Raw genomic sequence first — 15,832 nt, 5'->3', positions numbered from 1 at the left:
TATATGGAATCTAAGAAAAAAAAGTCATGAAGAACCTAGGGGTAAGACGGGAATGGAGACGCAGACCTACTAGAGAATGGACTTGAGGATGTGGGGAGGGGGAAGGATAGGCTGTGACAAAGTGAGAGAGTGGCATGGACATATATACACTACCAAACATAGAATAGATAGCTAGTGGGAAGCAGCCGCATGGCACAGGGATATCAGCTTGGTGCTTTGTGACCATCTAGAAGGGTGGGATAGGGAGGGTGGGAGGGAGGCAGCCGCAAGAGGGAAGAGATATGGGAACATGTGTATGTGTATAACTGATTTACTTTGTTATAAAGAAGAAACTTACACACCATTGTAAAGCAATTATACTCCAATAAAGATGTTAAAAAAAAAGATGTGAAAGTCACATTAGGTAGCATGGAGAATAATTTTAATAAAAGCCGCAGTGGAGAATGCAGTTGTAATTAACACTAAAATGAAATTCTCAGTTGCCAGTGGATTTCAGCTTGCTTCACTTTCCTCATCCTTCCTTCCCGCAAAAAGAAAATAGAAACCAAAAAAAAAACAAAAAAAACCCCTGAGTTTGATTATGTCACGCACCTAGCAAGGCTGAGTTCTTTGTCTTGCTGAAGGAGCCATGTCTGTATTGGGATGGCTGTGAGCAGGGCCTGGGCCAGTTAACAGCATTTAATGCATTTGCCTGTTTCAGTTTGCAGTGATGACCTCACCCACAAATTCAAAGGTTTCACCGTGATGAACGAAGCAGAGAGATACGAAGCGCTGAGACACTGTCGCTATGTGGATGAAGTCATCAGAGATGCTCCGTGGACACTCACGCCAGAGTTTCTGGAAAAACACAAGGTACTTTTTCTTCCACGTTCTCTAAGTAGAAGAATTAGGGAGTCGTCTGTTGCTACGGCTTATACCCAGGAAGTCCAAAGACTCTTCTAATTTTGGAAGGAGGTAACTTCAGGCACTGTCATGTAATGTCACTTGATGCAGCACCTGTCCTGTGCCCACGCCTGGGGACCGACAGCATCCCACTTCCTCAGTGTGGTCTCTGGAGCTAGACCACTCGGGTCCATGTGTGGCTTAACTTCTTAGCTGTGGGACCCTGAGCAAGATATTGCACTCACTTACCTAAACCAGAAAATGGGTGCTGTTTTGAGGATCTAATGAGATCATCTAGTAAAACCCTTGGAACACTGGCTGGCTCAAAGCAAGAGCTCCAAAAATGTCATCATCATTATCACCATCATTATTATTGATGCTTATAGTTCCACAGGCATCATTTTTCATGGAACAAATGACCACATATCTTATCCAGAGGGACAGGGGTCAGGATTTAAGGAAAGAACTGTATATCTCTGATTTTGTGACCCTGAGACTCCTGCTGATAGAAGATTTTTATTAGTTGAAAACACGAGAAATCCTTTTGATCTGCATCAAATTATGTGCTTTGTATCTCCCTACCAGCCCCACATTAGGAGCTCTTTCCTTTTATAATCAGTACAAAAAAATAAGATTAAGCTGCTCTAAGAGTTTTCTATTTTTAAATTCACGATGCAGGAGAGAATAGAGGACACTGATAAATGTGCATGGGTAATAGCAGAGGAGACAATTTCCCAGCAAGAATAAAAAGAAAAAGGAAAAACTACAGTCTGATTTACTTCCAGCAATCACTAACACATTTTTACTAAGCATCTATTGTATCTTCAACTTGCGTGCAGCATTATTGGGGATGCTGATGATGGCTGCCATTTATCGAGTACTTTCCATGTACCCAGCCCTGTGCTAAGTGCTTTGCTCTTACATGAATCACATTCAATCTCATGGCTACCCTGAGACGTTGTTGTTGTTGTCATACACTGGAGACGAGGAACAGCTAAGTTTGAGTACGAAGAATAGAATTGGTGATAATAACGTTTATTGAGTACTTGCTGTGTACCAGTTATTATTTTTAGCACTTTTACATAATTATATTATTTAATCCAGTGATTCTCAAGTGGGGGCAAGTTTGCCCCTAAGGGACATTTAACAGGGCCTGGAAACATTTTTGGCCATCATAACTAAAGGGGTGCTACTGGCATCTCGTGGGTAAAGGATAGGGGTGCTACTAAGCATCCTACAATGCACAGGACAGACTCTCCCCCTCCAACAAAGAATTTTTTTATATATAAATTGATGTACTTATTTATTTATTTATTGGCTGCGTTGGGCCTTCATTGCTGTGCGTGGGCTTTCTCTAGTTGCAGCGATGGGGGCTACTCTGTTGCGGTGCGTGGGCTTCTCATCGCGGTGGCTTCTCTTGTTGCGGAGCATGGGCTCTAGGCACGCAGGCTTCAGTAGTTGTGGTGTGCAGGCTCAGTAGTTGTGGCTCGTGAGCTCTAGAGCGCAGGCTCAGTAGTTGTGGCGCACGGGGGCTTAGTTGCTCCGCGGCATGTGGGATCTTCCCGGACCAGGGCTCGAACCCGTGTCCCCTGCATTGGCAGGTGGATTCGGCTTCAGTAGTTGTGGTGTGCAGGCTCAATAGTTGTGGTTCGTGGGGTGTAGAGTGGTCTCAGTAGTTGTGGCGTACGGGGGCTTAGTTGCTCCGCGGCATGTGGGATCTTCCCGGACCAGGGCTCGAACCCGTGTCCCCTGCATTGGCAGGTGGATTCTTAACCACTGCGCCACCAGGGAAGTCCCTCCAACAAAGAATTATCTAGTTCAAAATGTCACTAGTAGCAAGGTTGAGAAATCCTGATTTAATCCTTACCACTAAATTGTGAGTTATATAGCTAGTAAGTGGTGGGGCAGGAATCTATACCCAGCAAAATTAAACTGCTACTCTACCTCTCAAGGTGGAGTGAAGCCTTGTTAAAGGGCTTTGAAAGTTAGGCAAGAAGTTTTTACTTGATGGAGGAGGAAACAAGGAACTAGTGAAGATCAGCAGGCACAAGGATGACAAGAAGAAAATTCTGTTTAAGGAGGTCCCCCCACCATGTAACAGAGGGATGGCTTGGAGAGGAAAGAGCCTGCAGTGAGGAAGGTCAGGTACAAGTTGGTATTAATAATCCAGGTGATGGGGTCTGGATTTGGCATAAGCAATGGAGAGGAAGTGATGGGTGTATGCACTCATGTATACACACACACATACACCCCCCCACACACACACCGCAATGGAACTTGTGACCTATGTGCTATGGAGAGTGAAGGAAGTAGGAAAAAAAGGCTGGTTTCAAGGTGTTTGGAGCCTAAGTAAACTTAGAAAATGGAGGTGCCCTTGGAAGCGGCACCAGTTTTCAGGATGAATTAAAATTCCAGACAGGTTTTTAAAGTGACAGCAAGGGTGGCAAAAGAGAAAAGGGTGACTTTGGGCAAATTTGACAAGTTTTATCATTTCAGCAGCCGTATGACCCAACTGAAATAGTAATACTTGCCCTACCTGCCTCACAAGGTGGTTGTATGAATCAAATGCGAAGAGAGATGTGAATTCATTTCTACAATATAAAATATGACTTAAGTGGGGGAGTTCCCTGGTTGTCCAGTGGTTAGGACTCTGTGCTTGCACTGCAGGGGGCACGGGTTCGATCCCTGGTTGGGGAACTAGGATCCTGCATACTGTGTGGCACAGACAAAAAAATAAATAAAATAAAATATGACTTAAATGTGAGGATGGCCCTATTGCCATCAGTGGGACAGGAAATGAGGATTTGGGCTCCTCATGGCATAGGTGATTAAAATCTGAAGAATGAGTGAATTGTCTGAAGGAGAGATTTTAGAGGCAGAACAGAAGGCCAAAAACACCTACTGTCAGAGGTAAGAGAAGAAAGAGGGACCAGCAAAAGAGAGGAACCCATCTAGTTCCCATCAGCTCGTGGAAACAGAGACAGTTGGAAATACCTTTCAGTCAAGGATTCAAGTCTACCTTATAAACTGCTTATTTCAACTGCTTAATTACAACTGCTTTGTTCTAAAAAAATATGTATTTTCAAATTGCAGACATGCAGCCCCATCCCAGTGGTGATGTCACTCTCCTCTCTCTCCAACAGATTGACTTCGTGGCCCACGATGACATTCCGTACTCCTCTGCTGGCTCTGATGATGTTTACAAGCATATAAAGGAAGCAGGTGAGGGTCGTCCTGTGCTCACCTGTCCCCTGTGGCATAGTAATCAGGGTTAATAAGAGACGTCTGCCCTGGGCCTGCAGCATACACGTACAAGGCACTGGAGTTTCACGTGTCTCCCAAGTAGCCTCTGCAAGCCTCTGTTGACATGTGCTAAGGCTCAGCTGTGGCACAGACACCAGTTAGGTATTTATATAGAAGTTAACCTGAGCACCAAAGTACTCGACTTCCGGTTTGAGGCTCGATTTTAGAGTTCATCACAGGACCCTGTTTATTTTTTTAATTGGAGTATAATTGACTTACAGTGTTGTGTTAGTTTCTGGTGTACAGCAAAGTGATTCAGTTATATATATATATATATATATATATACACACACACACACACACATACACACATATATATATTCTTTTTAATATTCTTTTCCATTATAGATTATTACAAGATATTGGATATTGTTCCCTGTGCTATACAGTAGGACCTTGTTGTTTATCTATTTTATATAGAGTAGTGTGTATCTGCTAATCCCAAACTCCTAGTTTATCCCCCTCCCCGAACCCTGTTGTTTAAAGGGCAATCATTTTCCGCATTAACAATGAAATTACTTTATGTTCCCAAGAAAGTTCCTTCCAGAAGCATACAGAAAGCTGGCTAATTAATGATCTGGACTCCTCGTCTCCCAAGTCCAGTCCTGCCATATGTCATCCTGTCACATGATAATATCCTCAGGTACCACATGCAGAGGCCAAAAAAAAAAAAAAGATTGGATAAATATTTGTGGTAGTCAAGTAAAAGTTAGTGGCAACTGTCATTCCTCGGCCACCTGTTTCCTCCTGAAACAGTTAACTGATGTCATGGAAGGCAGACATGGTTCCTGAGCTTTGGAAGTTGTCCCATTTGTCACTAGGCATTCCTCTTCAGGGCAGAGTCTGGTTGGCCCCAGGGACTTACCGGGGGACTGGAAAGAGGGAGGTTTCCTTCCATTGCGGGCTCCCCGGAATTAATTCCTTCATCAAGTACTCTTCCTACTCCTACGCTGCTCTGACTCCACGGAAATCGCTACTGGAGCATCATAGAAGATCTGTGGTTTCTAGTCTCAGCGGGATGCTCGGTGCTCCTCGGTAACATTTACCTCCTTTTTCTCCTTCCTGCCCTGATTTACCCATAACTCCGTGTGTCCTTGCATCCTTGCTTCCTCTACTGCATCCAGAGGAAGAGGGGTATGTTTTCTGTCCCAGGCTAACCTCTTATCTGAACTTACCTTCTCCCTTCCCTGGAGCATGTTTTCTTCTATTCTTGCTCCCATTGTGATCTAAGGTTCTCACTCTCCAGTAGTTTCTTATCAGCTTACGTGGAAGTCTCCAAAAACAAATAAACCCAAATCTTTCCTTCTGCCCTCCCTCCTGCCTCTACCTTCACTGACATCCTTGCTTGGTCCTCCTCTTAGTGGCAACTGTGATTCCTTAGTCACCTGCACTCTGACTTCTGTCCTATCTTTGCTCAGTTCTCAGATGCCCTTTGGACCACCCAATCCAGCAGCCTTAGCTCCATCCACCCTCTGGGCATAACGACAGTGTTGACTGTGTCCTTTGCTTAGATGCTCTTGTCTTTGCTTCCATTTCTGGGACGCTTCTGGGACTTCTAATTTCCCATTGGTCTCTCTGACCACTCCTGGGGTTTTGGGGTTTTTTTGTGTTTTTTTTTCTTAATATCTTTTGGCCGCACCGTGGGGCATGTGAGATCTTAGTTCCCCGACCAGGGATCGAACCCGTGCCACTGCATTGGCAGTGCAGAGTCTTAACCACTGGGCAACCAGGGTTGCCCACTCCTGGGTTTTGTTACTGGGTTTCTCTCCCTGTCTCACCAGCCTCAGCTCTGTGCTCTGCCTTCCACACACTCTACACTCCAGGTACACGGAATCTGTCCTGGTTTCCAGACACACCCCCGCTTTATACCTTTGCTCCAGCTGTTCTCTGGGCTTGGAATGCCCTTCCTCTGAGCACCTTGGTCAGGGCCCAGCTGAGGAGTGAACCCGGACATGCACCGTCTCCCTGGAACATGATTCGGCACCCCCCCCCACCCTCTTCAGAGGCAGACACTCTTCGCACATGGACCTCCTTTTCAGCTCCCTTCTCCTGATTGTGTGTGTGTGTGTGTGGGGGGGGTGTCCCTAGCTAGAGTGAAGTGCCACAGGCCATGGCCATAACTTATCCATCTTTGTATCCCCAGCACAGTCCTTGGTACATATGTGGTGCTCCTTAAGTGCTGGCTGAACAAGAGAGTGCTTTTATTGAGTATGATGGGGAGGCAGCTTAAGATGGAAGCCTTTTGTGTGCAGGGGCTCTTCCCAACTCACAGGGAATGGAGCCATTTACCCAGATAATTCGGGCACACACTTCTGTCTTGTGGAATGGTTCATATTATTTAGATGTAAGGGTGATATTTTGGCCTGAATGATATGGACCTTTCATCCAATTTGTTGGCTTTTCACTGGCATCTTGGCCTCTGAGTTCCTCGCACACCTCTTTATTGAAGGAGATGCTAATGACAAGTGCTGAATTACTCCAAACCATCTTAGCCTCACAGCCCAACAAAATCTCAGTGAAAGATGGAAGGGCTCACTCTTTGACTTATTTCAAAAATGACTGTCATCTGAAAGATCTTCGAAATTATATCTATGAATTTGCATCTTTCTTGCTCTACTTTATAACAGGCAAAAACTCACAAATTATAGGTGCTCTTTGGGGGGCAAATGTATAATGGAAAAATAGTCTCGGCTATACCCAATACTCATCATTTCCTGAGCTGAGGTTTTCCATCAATGTCACAGGGTTTCAAATAATCACCAGGAATCAAAATAGTCATTGCTGGGATTTAAAAATACCCGGCCTCCCCAGATTATATCCATTTGGATTACTTAAAAAGACAGCTGGGGCAAAGGTAATTACTTCTATCCTCTTACAGGATCAGATATGGTTTTTCTGACTCTGTAAGTGGAGCTGTCCAAGGTTGAGGAGGCAGTACGGTAACCTGAATTCCTTAGCTTCTCCATCCATCTTCCTTCATCAGGCCACCTTCCATAAACTTCCCATAAGCCTTTTGCTGCCTGAGAATCTTGGAGCGAGGAAGTTTGAGGAAGGGATGGGCTGGAATTGGTATTTTAGCTAAAGGTAGGTGTAGAAGTAGATTTTTAATGGCTTAATTTATTTTCTGCTATTTTATTTTCTACCATACATCTCATCTATAGGTACTGTAGGTGCATCCATGCATACTTTCCTACATACATTAAGCCATTATCTGGCATGGTACAGATACTGTAGTTTAGTGAATTACCATATGCTTTACTTGGGGATTTCAAGAAGTCGAATACATGCCACTTTATATTTGAGCTGCCCCCATTGCTGGCGTTTGCATCAGAGCCATCTTTCCCCTTCCTGGAGGCCACTGGAGCTCCACCCATGTTGGTCCCACCATCCTTCGCCCTCAGCCTGCTGTTGCTACAGCCTTTTCCTGGTATTCAGGGACCTTCAGACTCTGAAGGTAGAACGGGCTCCTAAGGGTCACTTACCTAGTCTTCTACCTCCTCTTTGGCATCACGGCCAGATCCAGGCAGAACTGATGCTTGCACGTCTCCCATGAGGGGGAGCTGCCTCTCTCCCAAGGCAGCCCATTCCATCTTCGGATGGTTTTGACTCTCATTGGTTAACACACGAACCACTGAGTGCCTCCACAAGCGTGAAATTGTTGGTGGGAAAATGGGATACGAAGATGAATAAGACAGCCCTCACCCTTGACAGAGAGCAGAGCCAGACAGAAATAATTACACCAAAATATTAGAAGCCTGCTATATATAGCAGGCAGGGGAGGTGTGTCCAAAGGTGGGAGTATACGAGGAAGTGCAGCATGTTTGGAGAAAATCAACAATGTTCATGTGGTAAAGGGTGCGTGGAGGTGGCAGCAGAGAGAAAAACTGGCAGGATGAGTGGTTTCGGCTTCATTCTGTGCGTCACAGGGAAGCCAGATGCCACTCGGAGGCGGGGTAGTGCCAGGAACAGCTCTCTTGTGGGGAAAGGACCACTGGGTAGGGGGCAAGAGGAATCTCTGTAAGCAAACTTGGGAACCCCCATTTCCACAGATGACAGAAAACAAACAACCCCCTCTTGACACTTGAAGTAATTCAGACTCTTCAAGGTTTGCACTTAGACCATGTGGACTCAACTTGTGGCCTTTTTCTCCAGGCATGATCTGAGTACTGGCTTGGATGGGGTGCGGATCTGGCTCTGCTGACCTGCTCAGCCATCATCCCTGGCTACCAGACCCCCATGGCCGCCGCCTCCATCTGTTCCCCAGCCACGTCCCTGTTTGGCCTGTCTCTGCCACAGCCTCTGCCTCACTCCCCACTCCCCACATGACCGGTGTGCCACCCAGCAGTCATGCTGGTCTCCAGCCCCAGCTACCGTCAGTGTTCCTTGAGAGGGTCCCCAGGAACGTCCCATATGTCCCCCACAATTACTAGAGGGGGGTGGAAGGGAGCCCCATTAGGCCCTGTCTGGCCTGCTCGCCTTGAGGAACGCTCCACCGAGGCCTCCCCGTGTTGGCACGGGGCCTCTGTGGGACCATTTCCTCCCAGAGTTCCTCGAGGTAAACAGGGTGCCAGCCCCTCTGCTCTGGGCTTTCTAAGGGGGTTTCGTACTTGCCTCTGCCCCCTGGGGTTTGAACCTGAGTCAGGGCAAGACAGAGGACCTGCTTATATTCTCTTGCTTCTCACCCCTCTCTGGGCTTTTTCCTCAACTTCAGGAGGGGCTTTCTTCTTCCCGGAGGGCAGGAAACTGCCCCTGTGTTAATTGCATGTCTTTCCCACTCCAGGGCTTACAGTTCAACATTCTGTACCCTGAGTCCACTCAGCCTCTGGTTCTTTTTTATTTATTTATTTATTTATTTATTTTTTTGCGGTACGCGGGCCTTCCTCTGTTGTGGCCTCTCCCGTTGCGGAGCACAGGCTCCGGACGCGCAGGCTCAGCGGCCACGGCTCACGGGCCCAGCCGCTCCGCGGCATGTGGGATCCTCCCAGACCGGGGCGCGAATCCGTGTCCCCTGCATCGGCAGGCGGACTCTCAACCACTGCGCCACCAGGAAAGCCCCCAGCCTCTGGTTCTTGATCATCAAAGGGACACTCCTGGGATTTAGAAAACCCTTTCTGCAGTCCTCAAAGCCTGGCTCTTTCAAGTGAAAGCCTCACCTTTCATAACTATTCTTTTGGAAATGAGACTTCAGAAGAGCTTGTTTGAGAAGTCAAAAGCTGAACACAGTCTCCTGTATTCTCAGCTACATCTGCTTTCCCCTGAGGTGACAGAGGTCTCAGCATCAGTGGGAAGAGGGCTTCAGGACAGACATCATCCCCAGAAATGAAAATGACATTGGATAATATATCAGAAATTTATTCTGCTATGTATCATGTACTCAGTCTCCCTAATGGAGTTTTTTGTTGGTTCACATCCTTTTGGGGCCAGCTGGGGGAACTCCACGCTACCCTGAGCTGGTCAGGTCTGTAGTGTTCTCTTAGAAAGGGCTCCCTTGGCGGTCAGGAACATTGGGTAAGAATGGGAGGCCTGACATTCTCAGATACCCGTCTTGTTTGTAAGGAGTTCCAAGAAAGGAAACCCCATACGCTTTAGACTTGGAAGGCTGCTAGGAAACATGGCGGGGTGGGGTTTGTTGGGTTGGAGAGGAGGGAGGAAGGGGAGAAACTGCCTGATGTGTCAGTAACACAGTGATGGGTTATGGCATGGGGCGAGTTTTACCTTTTTAAGTCTTTGTAAGATCTGAGCTGTGAGCAAGCTGCTCCTTTCCTGAAGTTGTCATGAAGGGCCTGGTATACACAAGTGCTTGTCAAGTGTCAATGTGCCTACAGATCCCTGCAGGATCTTGTTCAGATGCAGATTTGGGTTCAGTAGGTCTGGTGGGACCTAAGATCCCCATTTCTAATGAGCTTCCAGGTTGTTAGCTACTGCAGGTTCATAAAGCTCACTTAGAGTAGCATGAATCCAGACCAGGGATTCTGGTTCACCCAGAATTACCCCAGGGGTTACCCCCAGGTTTAATTGAGTCAGCATGTCCTGGGGTGACGGTTCTTCGACTGCCTTGTAGAGCAGAAACAAGCATTTACTGGTGGTTTTATTTCTGGGTGAATAGCCTCTAGTGAGCTAAGAGAAAGTTACTTTCCTGATTTTAGGAATCAGGAAAACCTCAAGTTCTAGTTGTTGGGTGTAGAAACAGGTCCAGTATTTTTCTAACTCTAAGCAATGGATCATCTGATTGTTGCATAACAAATTATTGCTGCAGTTAGTGACTTAAAAGAGCCACTTTAGGGACTTCCCTGGTGGTCCAGTGGTTAAGACTCCTCCCAATGCAGGGGGCACGGGTTCAAGCCCTGGTCAGGGAACTAAGATCCTGCCTGCTGCACGGCATGGCCACAAAAAAGAGCCACTTAATTTTGCTCATGATTTTGTGGAACAGGATTCCAGTAAGGGCTTGACTGGGTGGTTCTTGCTCAGGGTCTCTCAAACGGTTGTAGTCAGACACTGGCCCAGTTGGGCTGGAGGTCCCTGATGGCGCACTTAAGTGGCTGGCAGTAGGTGCTGGCTGTTGACAGGGCGCTCAGTTGGGGTTGACACTGGTTCTAGCCTTGGAAGCCACCCAGCATCACTTACGCCACATTCTATCTGTTATAAGCACGTCACGAAGGCCAGCTCAGATTCCAAGGGACAGGAATCGTGCCCATCTTTAATCCACCACAATTCCCACCTCCAAATTGAATAGTCAGGTGGCATTTTACTTGCTCTGGGAGCACAGGCGTAAGACTTACATGTGACTTTTCATAGGCACAAGGACGCTTTCTTGTGGTCCATTGATCGACTCTGCTGATTCCTCACCAACGGAGAGCCACGGTAGAAATCTGTTTGGGGCCCAGGTAGAGAAGGCCAGAGCGTTTGTCGTGGGAGAAAGGTGCTCAGAAATGGCGTCAGCATCCACATTTGGCTTTTATCCTCTCATCGAGGTTCATTCTGAAAGTCAAAAATCACTTTATATGAAGCCAGAGCTATCGAGGGCATGAATTAAACTTTACAGCCCTCTCCTCTGCTTGTCAGAACTACATGTCAAAATTCTCCAGCAAAGCTGGATGAAAAGATGGAGCTTAAATGAAGTAGACTATAAGGTCCACATTACTTATCGTCATTGTAATATTGCCTACTACTGTTGAAAGTTTCCTTCATTAACATGTGCTTTGCTGCTTCTTAAAATAGTTCCATAACCAAATGCCGCAGTTCTGAAAAGCATGATGAAAAAGGTTCTTTGTTCATGCTCATTACTGAATATTTTTAGCAGAGCAATAATTAGGATTTGGAGGAAGCTGGGTGCCTCATTATGTCAGCAGAGGGCTTGGCTTCTTTCAGAGACCTACCTCCCAACCAGCCAAAGCAAATCTCTCCCCAGCCCCAACTTTCAGTTACTCAGCCACAGAGACTTCACCCTGTGGCTTCAAAGAAACGGTGAGCTCACGTCACCAGTGTCTGAGTGACTTCCTAAAAGCAGTTAGTGGCTAGAGAATCTCCTTAACATTTCAGCCGGCAGTGGTTGTGAGTGAAATGCCTGCCTCCTGAAAGACGGGACATCCTCCTCACCAGGAAGCTCCCTGCTGCCCTTACCAAGGTGAGGAGGTTGTCTCAGGCCCCCTGGCTTGGGACCCCTCAGGGTTCTTTGCCCACTAGAGCCCCGTGCACAGTTGGGTGCTATTTATATCCATGGCCTTATATGTCGGCACCCTCTGCCTTCTACTTAGTTTTCTATTTGAGTCCGCTTTCTTAGAAGGTGCTAAAAGAAGTTTCTGGCCTCAGGGCCAAACCCAACTCTGCCCTCTGAGCCACAGTATATTAGAAACTGGATGCTTTGTCTGTGACAGCGGGGCCACCCTGCTGCTGATACTGTCACTGTGCAGATGGTGGCGAAGGAAAGCTCCAAAGGGACGCCCTGGTGGGGGCTAGAAGGCTGCCAAATTCACCACTGTCCATAGCATCAGAGAGAACTGGATTTGGAAAGGCACTTAGACATCAGTGTTCATCTAGTCACTCATTCAACGAATATTCCTGGTGTCTGCTTGTCACCCAGTGCTGAGGATACAGACGAGAATAAGGCGGGAGCGTTTCCTTCCCTCAGGCAGCTGACAGTCAGGTGGGAAAGGCAGTTATGGAACAAGTTGTCTGGGAATACTTGAAGGAAGAGAGCAGTGGACCATGGGCGAGCATAATAAGCAGGAAGACCCAGTCTGGGGTTTGAGAGATTTCCTTGAGGAAGTGATGCTAAAGGTGAACCCCAGTGGATGGCCGAGAGTTAACCAGGTGGAGAGTATGTGGCAGAGTGAGGGGAGGGGCCCGCCCCCGCCCTTGGAGGACACTGAAGTCCAGAAAACGATGAGAAGAGTGCCCGCTGCATCTGCGTAGCACAGCGCCCGCTGCATCTGCGTAGCACAGGGGCCTTCGCTTAGGGAGTGAAGGGGGAACACGGGTCTGAGATGAGACTGGAGAGAAGCACAGGGAAGAGAGAAGGCAGACTGCTTCAGAGTCAAGTCAAGGATTTGAATCCGAATACAAAGGACAGTAGAAAGCCAATGAAGGATGTTGAGCAGGTTTCTGACTTATATTTTGAAAGACTGTTCTGCGGCTCTTGCTATGTGGAGAGTAGATTGAGGGGACAGAAAAGCGACATCCCTGGAGACTGGTTTTCAGGCTCTTGCTGTAATCTTTGAACAAGATGGGGTTAGACTGGTTTAGATGGAGGATGGAGAAAAGTGGGTGAACCAGGGAGACATTTAGGAAGTAGATTGGTGAGTAGAAGGAAATTGATTGGACGTAAGGAGTGAGGGAGAGGGAAGCGGCACAGATGAGGCCAAGGTCATCTTGTGTAGCCACCTCATTTCTCAGCTTCGGAGGCTGAGGTTAAGTAATTTGCCTTCTGAGGCTTGAGTGACTTGCCCAAGTGTACAAACGGAGGACCCAGCACCCTTGTCCCTAGGCTCTGTCCATCATGCTGTCTCATGCCTGATATCTGAGTGACCATTATCATATTAGAGAGATCTCAACTGCCAACACGTCATTTCAGTTGACAATAGAAGTGCAAGCATAAACCAGATACTTTTCAAAATTTTAATTTTATATTGGAGTATAGTTGATTAACAATGTTAGTTTCAGGTGTACAACAGAGTGATCCAGTTATACATATACATGTATCTATTCTTTTTCAAGTTCTTTTCCCATTTAGGTTATTACAGAATATTGAGTCGAGTTCCCTGTGCTGTACAGTAGGTCCTTGCTGATTATTTTAAATATAGCAGTGTGTATATGTCAATCCCAGTCTCCCAATTTATCCCTCCCCCGGTAACCATAAGTTCATTCTCTAAGTCTGTGAGTCTATTTCTGTTTTGTAAATAAGTTCATTTGTATCATTTTTTAGATTCCGCATATAAGCAAAATGATATTTGTCTTTGTCTTACTTCACTTAGTATGATAAGTCGATGGACATTTGGGTTGCTTCCATGTCTTGGTTCTTGTAAACAGTGCTGCGGTGAACATTGGGGTGCATGTATCCTTTTGAACCATGGTTTTCTCCAGATATATGCCCAGGAGTGGGATTGCTGAATCATATGGGAACTGTATTTTTAGTTTTTTAAGGAACCTCCATCCTGTTCTCCATAGTGGCTATACTAATTTATATTGCCACCAACAGTGTAGGAGGGTTCCCTTTTCTCCACGCCCTCTCCAGCATTTACTGTTTGTAGACTTTTTGTTGTTGTTGTTGTTAAAGAGGAGCGTGTTTTATTTATTTATTTACTTTTGGCCATACTGCACGGCTTGCAGGACCTCAGTTCCCTGACCAGGGATTAAACCTGGGCCATGGCAGTGAAAGCCCAGAATCCTAACCACTTGGCCACCAGGGAACTCCCTGTTGGTAGACTTTTTGATGATGGCCATTCTGACTGGTGTGAGGTGATATCTCATTGTAGTTCTGATTTGCATTTCTCTAATAATTAGCGATGTTGAGCATCTTTTTCATATGCCTCTTGGCCATCTGTATATCTTCTTTGGAGAGAAGTCTGTTTATGTCTTCTGCCCATTTTCTGATTGAGTCTGTATGTCTTCTTTGGAGAAATGTCTGTTTAGGTCTTCTGCCCATTATTTGATTGGGTTGTTTGTTTTTTGGACATTGAGCCACATGAGCTGTTTGTAAATTTTGGAGACTAATGCATCGGCAGGTGGACTCTCAACCACTGCGCCACCAGGGAAGCCCTGTCTTTTCGTTTTGTTTATGGTTTCCTTTGCTGTGCAAAAGCTTTTGAGTTTCATTTAGGTCCCATTTATTTGTGTTTTATTTCCATTACTCTAGGAGATTGAAAAAGATATTGCTGCAATTTACATCAAAGAGTGTTCTGCCTCTGTTTTCCTCTAAGAGTTTTATAGTATCCAGTCTTACATTTAGGTCTTTAATCCATTTTGAGTTTATTGTTGTGTATGGTGTTAAAGGATGTTCTAATTTCATTTTTCTACTTGTAGTTGTCCAATTTCCCCAGCACCATTTATTGAAGAGACTGTCTTTCCTCCATTGTATAGTCTTACCTCCTTTGTCATAGATTAATTGACCATAGGTGCATGGGTTTATTTCTGGGCTTTCTGTCCTGTTCCATTGATCTATGTTTCTGTTTTTGTGCCAATACCATACTATTTTGATGACTGTAGCTGTGTAGTATAGTCTGAAGTCAGGGAGCCTGATTCCTCCAGCTCCATTTTTCTTTCTCAAGATTGCTTTGGCTATTTAGGGTCTTTTTTGTCTCCCTAAAAAATTAAAATTTTTTTTGTTCTAGTTCTGTGAAAAATGCCATTGGTAATTTGATAGGCATTGCATTGAATCTGTAGATTGCTTGGGGTAGTGTAGTCATTTTAACAATTTGATTCTTCCAATCCAAGAACATGGTATATCTTTGCATCTATTTGTGTCATCTTTGATTTCACCAGTTTCTTGTCTTTGATCACATTTGTGACTTCTTTATGGCCCTGTATTGGTACACCCAAATATATCTTTGAGGACTTTAAGGAAGTTCTATGAGAAATTGGCATCCTCTGTGCTTGTTTGTTTTTACTCAGTCCCACAGAGTCTAGATGAAAGGGCCTTTGAGTGGTGAAACCACCATTCAGAGTAGATTGTTCTTAGAGGGATAATATCATCTAGCATCCCCTGGGCATGTCTTTCAATCAGAGACCACAAAAATAGTCCACCCTTTTTCTTATCCTTCGCTGTAATGTGACGCAGAACTCCCAGGGGAAGAAGGGGAGTTGCTGTGATCTAATTCGTTGACTCGGTTGTTATTCTCCATTCACTTATTCATTTAATTTGCATTTATTGAGCACTTTCCATGTGCTGGACACCAGGGCACTGAGCTGGGTGCTGGGAATGCAAAGATGATCAAGGCACAACCTGTGCTTTCAGAATGTTCCGTTTCTACAAGGAGACGGATATCTAAAATACTTTTGTTAATGGAAATCAAGTTTATATTCTAAGTGCTGGGGTTTCTGCCTGGTGATGTCAGGAAAGACTTCGCAGAGGCATAGCCTTGAACCCGGACCCTGTAGGATGAGGAGCAACTCTGCAGATGCTGTGGGCAGGGAAGGGGGATCTGGGGCAGGA

General features: G+C 45.9%; 1 protein-coding gene across 4 annotated transcripts in view; it reads left to right on the top strand.

Annotated features, from left to right (window-relative positions):
* PCYT1B (phosphate cytidylyltransferase 1B, choline) overlaps window positions 1-15,832 on the top strand; it is a 122,802-nt gene that overhangs the window by 69,528 nt on the left and 37,442 nt on the right. For all 4 annotated transcript variants that reach the window (XM_055081882.1, XM_055081880.1, XM_024115243.2 and 1 more), the window contains exons 4-5: window positions 701-852; window positions 4,026-4,104. In XM_055081882.1, the coding sequence (XP_054937857.1) occupies window positions 701-852; window positions 4,026-4,104 (231 nt within the window). The remainder of the gene's footprint in view (window positions 1-700; window positions 853-4,025; window positions 4,105-15,832) is intronic.

The sequence above is a fragment of the Physeter macrocephalus genome, chromosome 21 (assembly GCF_002837175.3).
Source record: "Physeter macrocephalus isolate SW-GA chromosome 21, ASM283717v5, whole genome shotgun sequence".
Taxonomy (NCBI): Eukaryota; Metazoa; Chordata; class Mammalia; order Artiodactyla; family Physeteridae; genus Physeter; species Physeter macrocephalus.
This window is presented reverse-complemented; position numbering and strand designations above follow the sequence as displayed.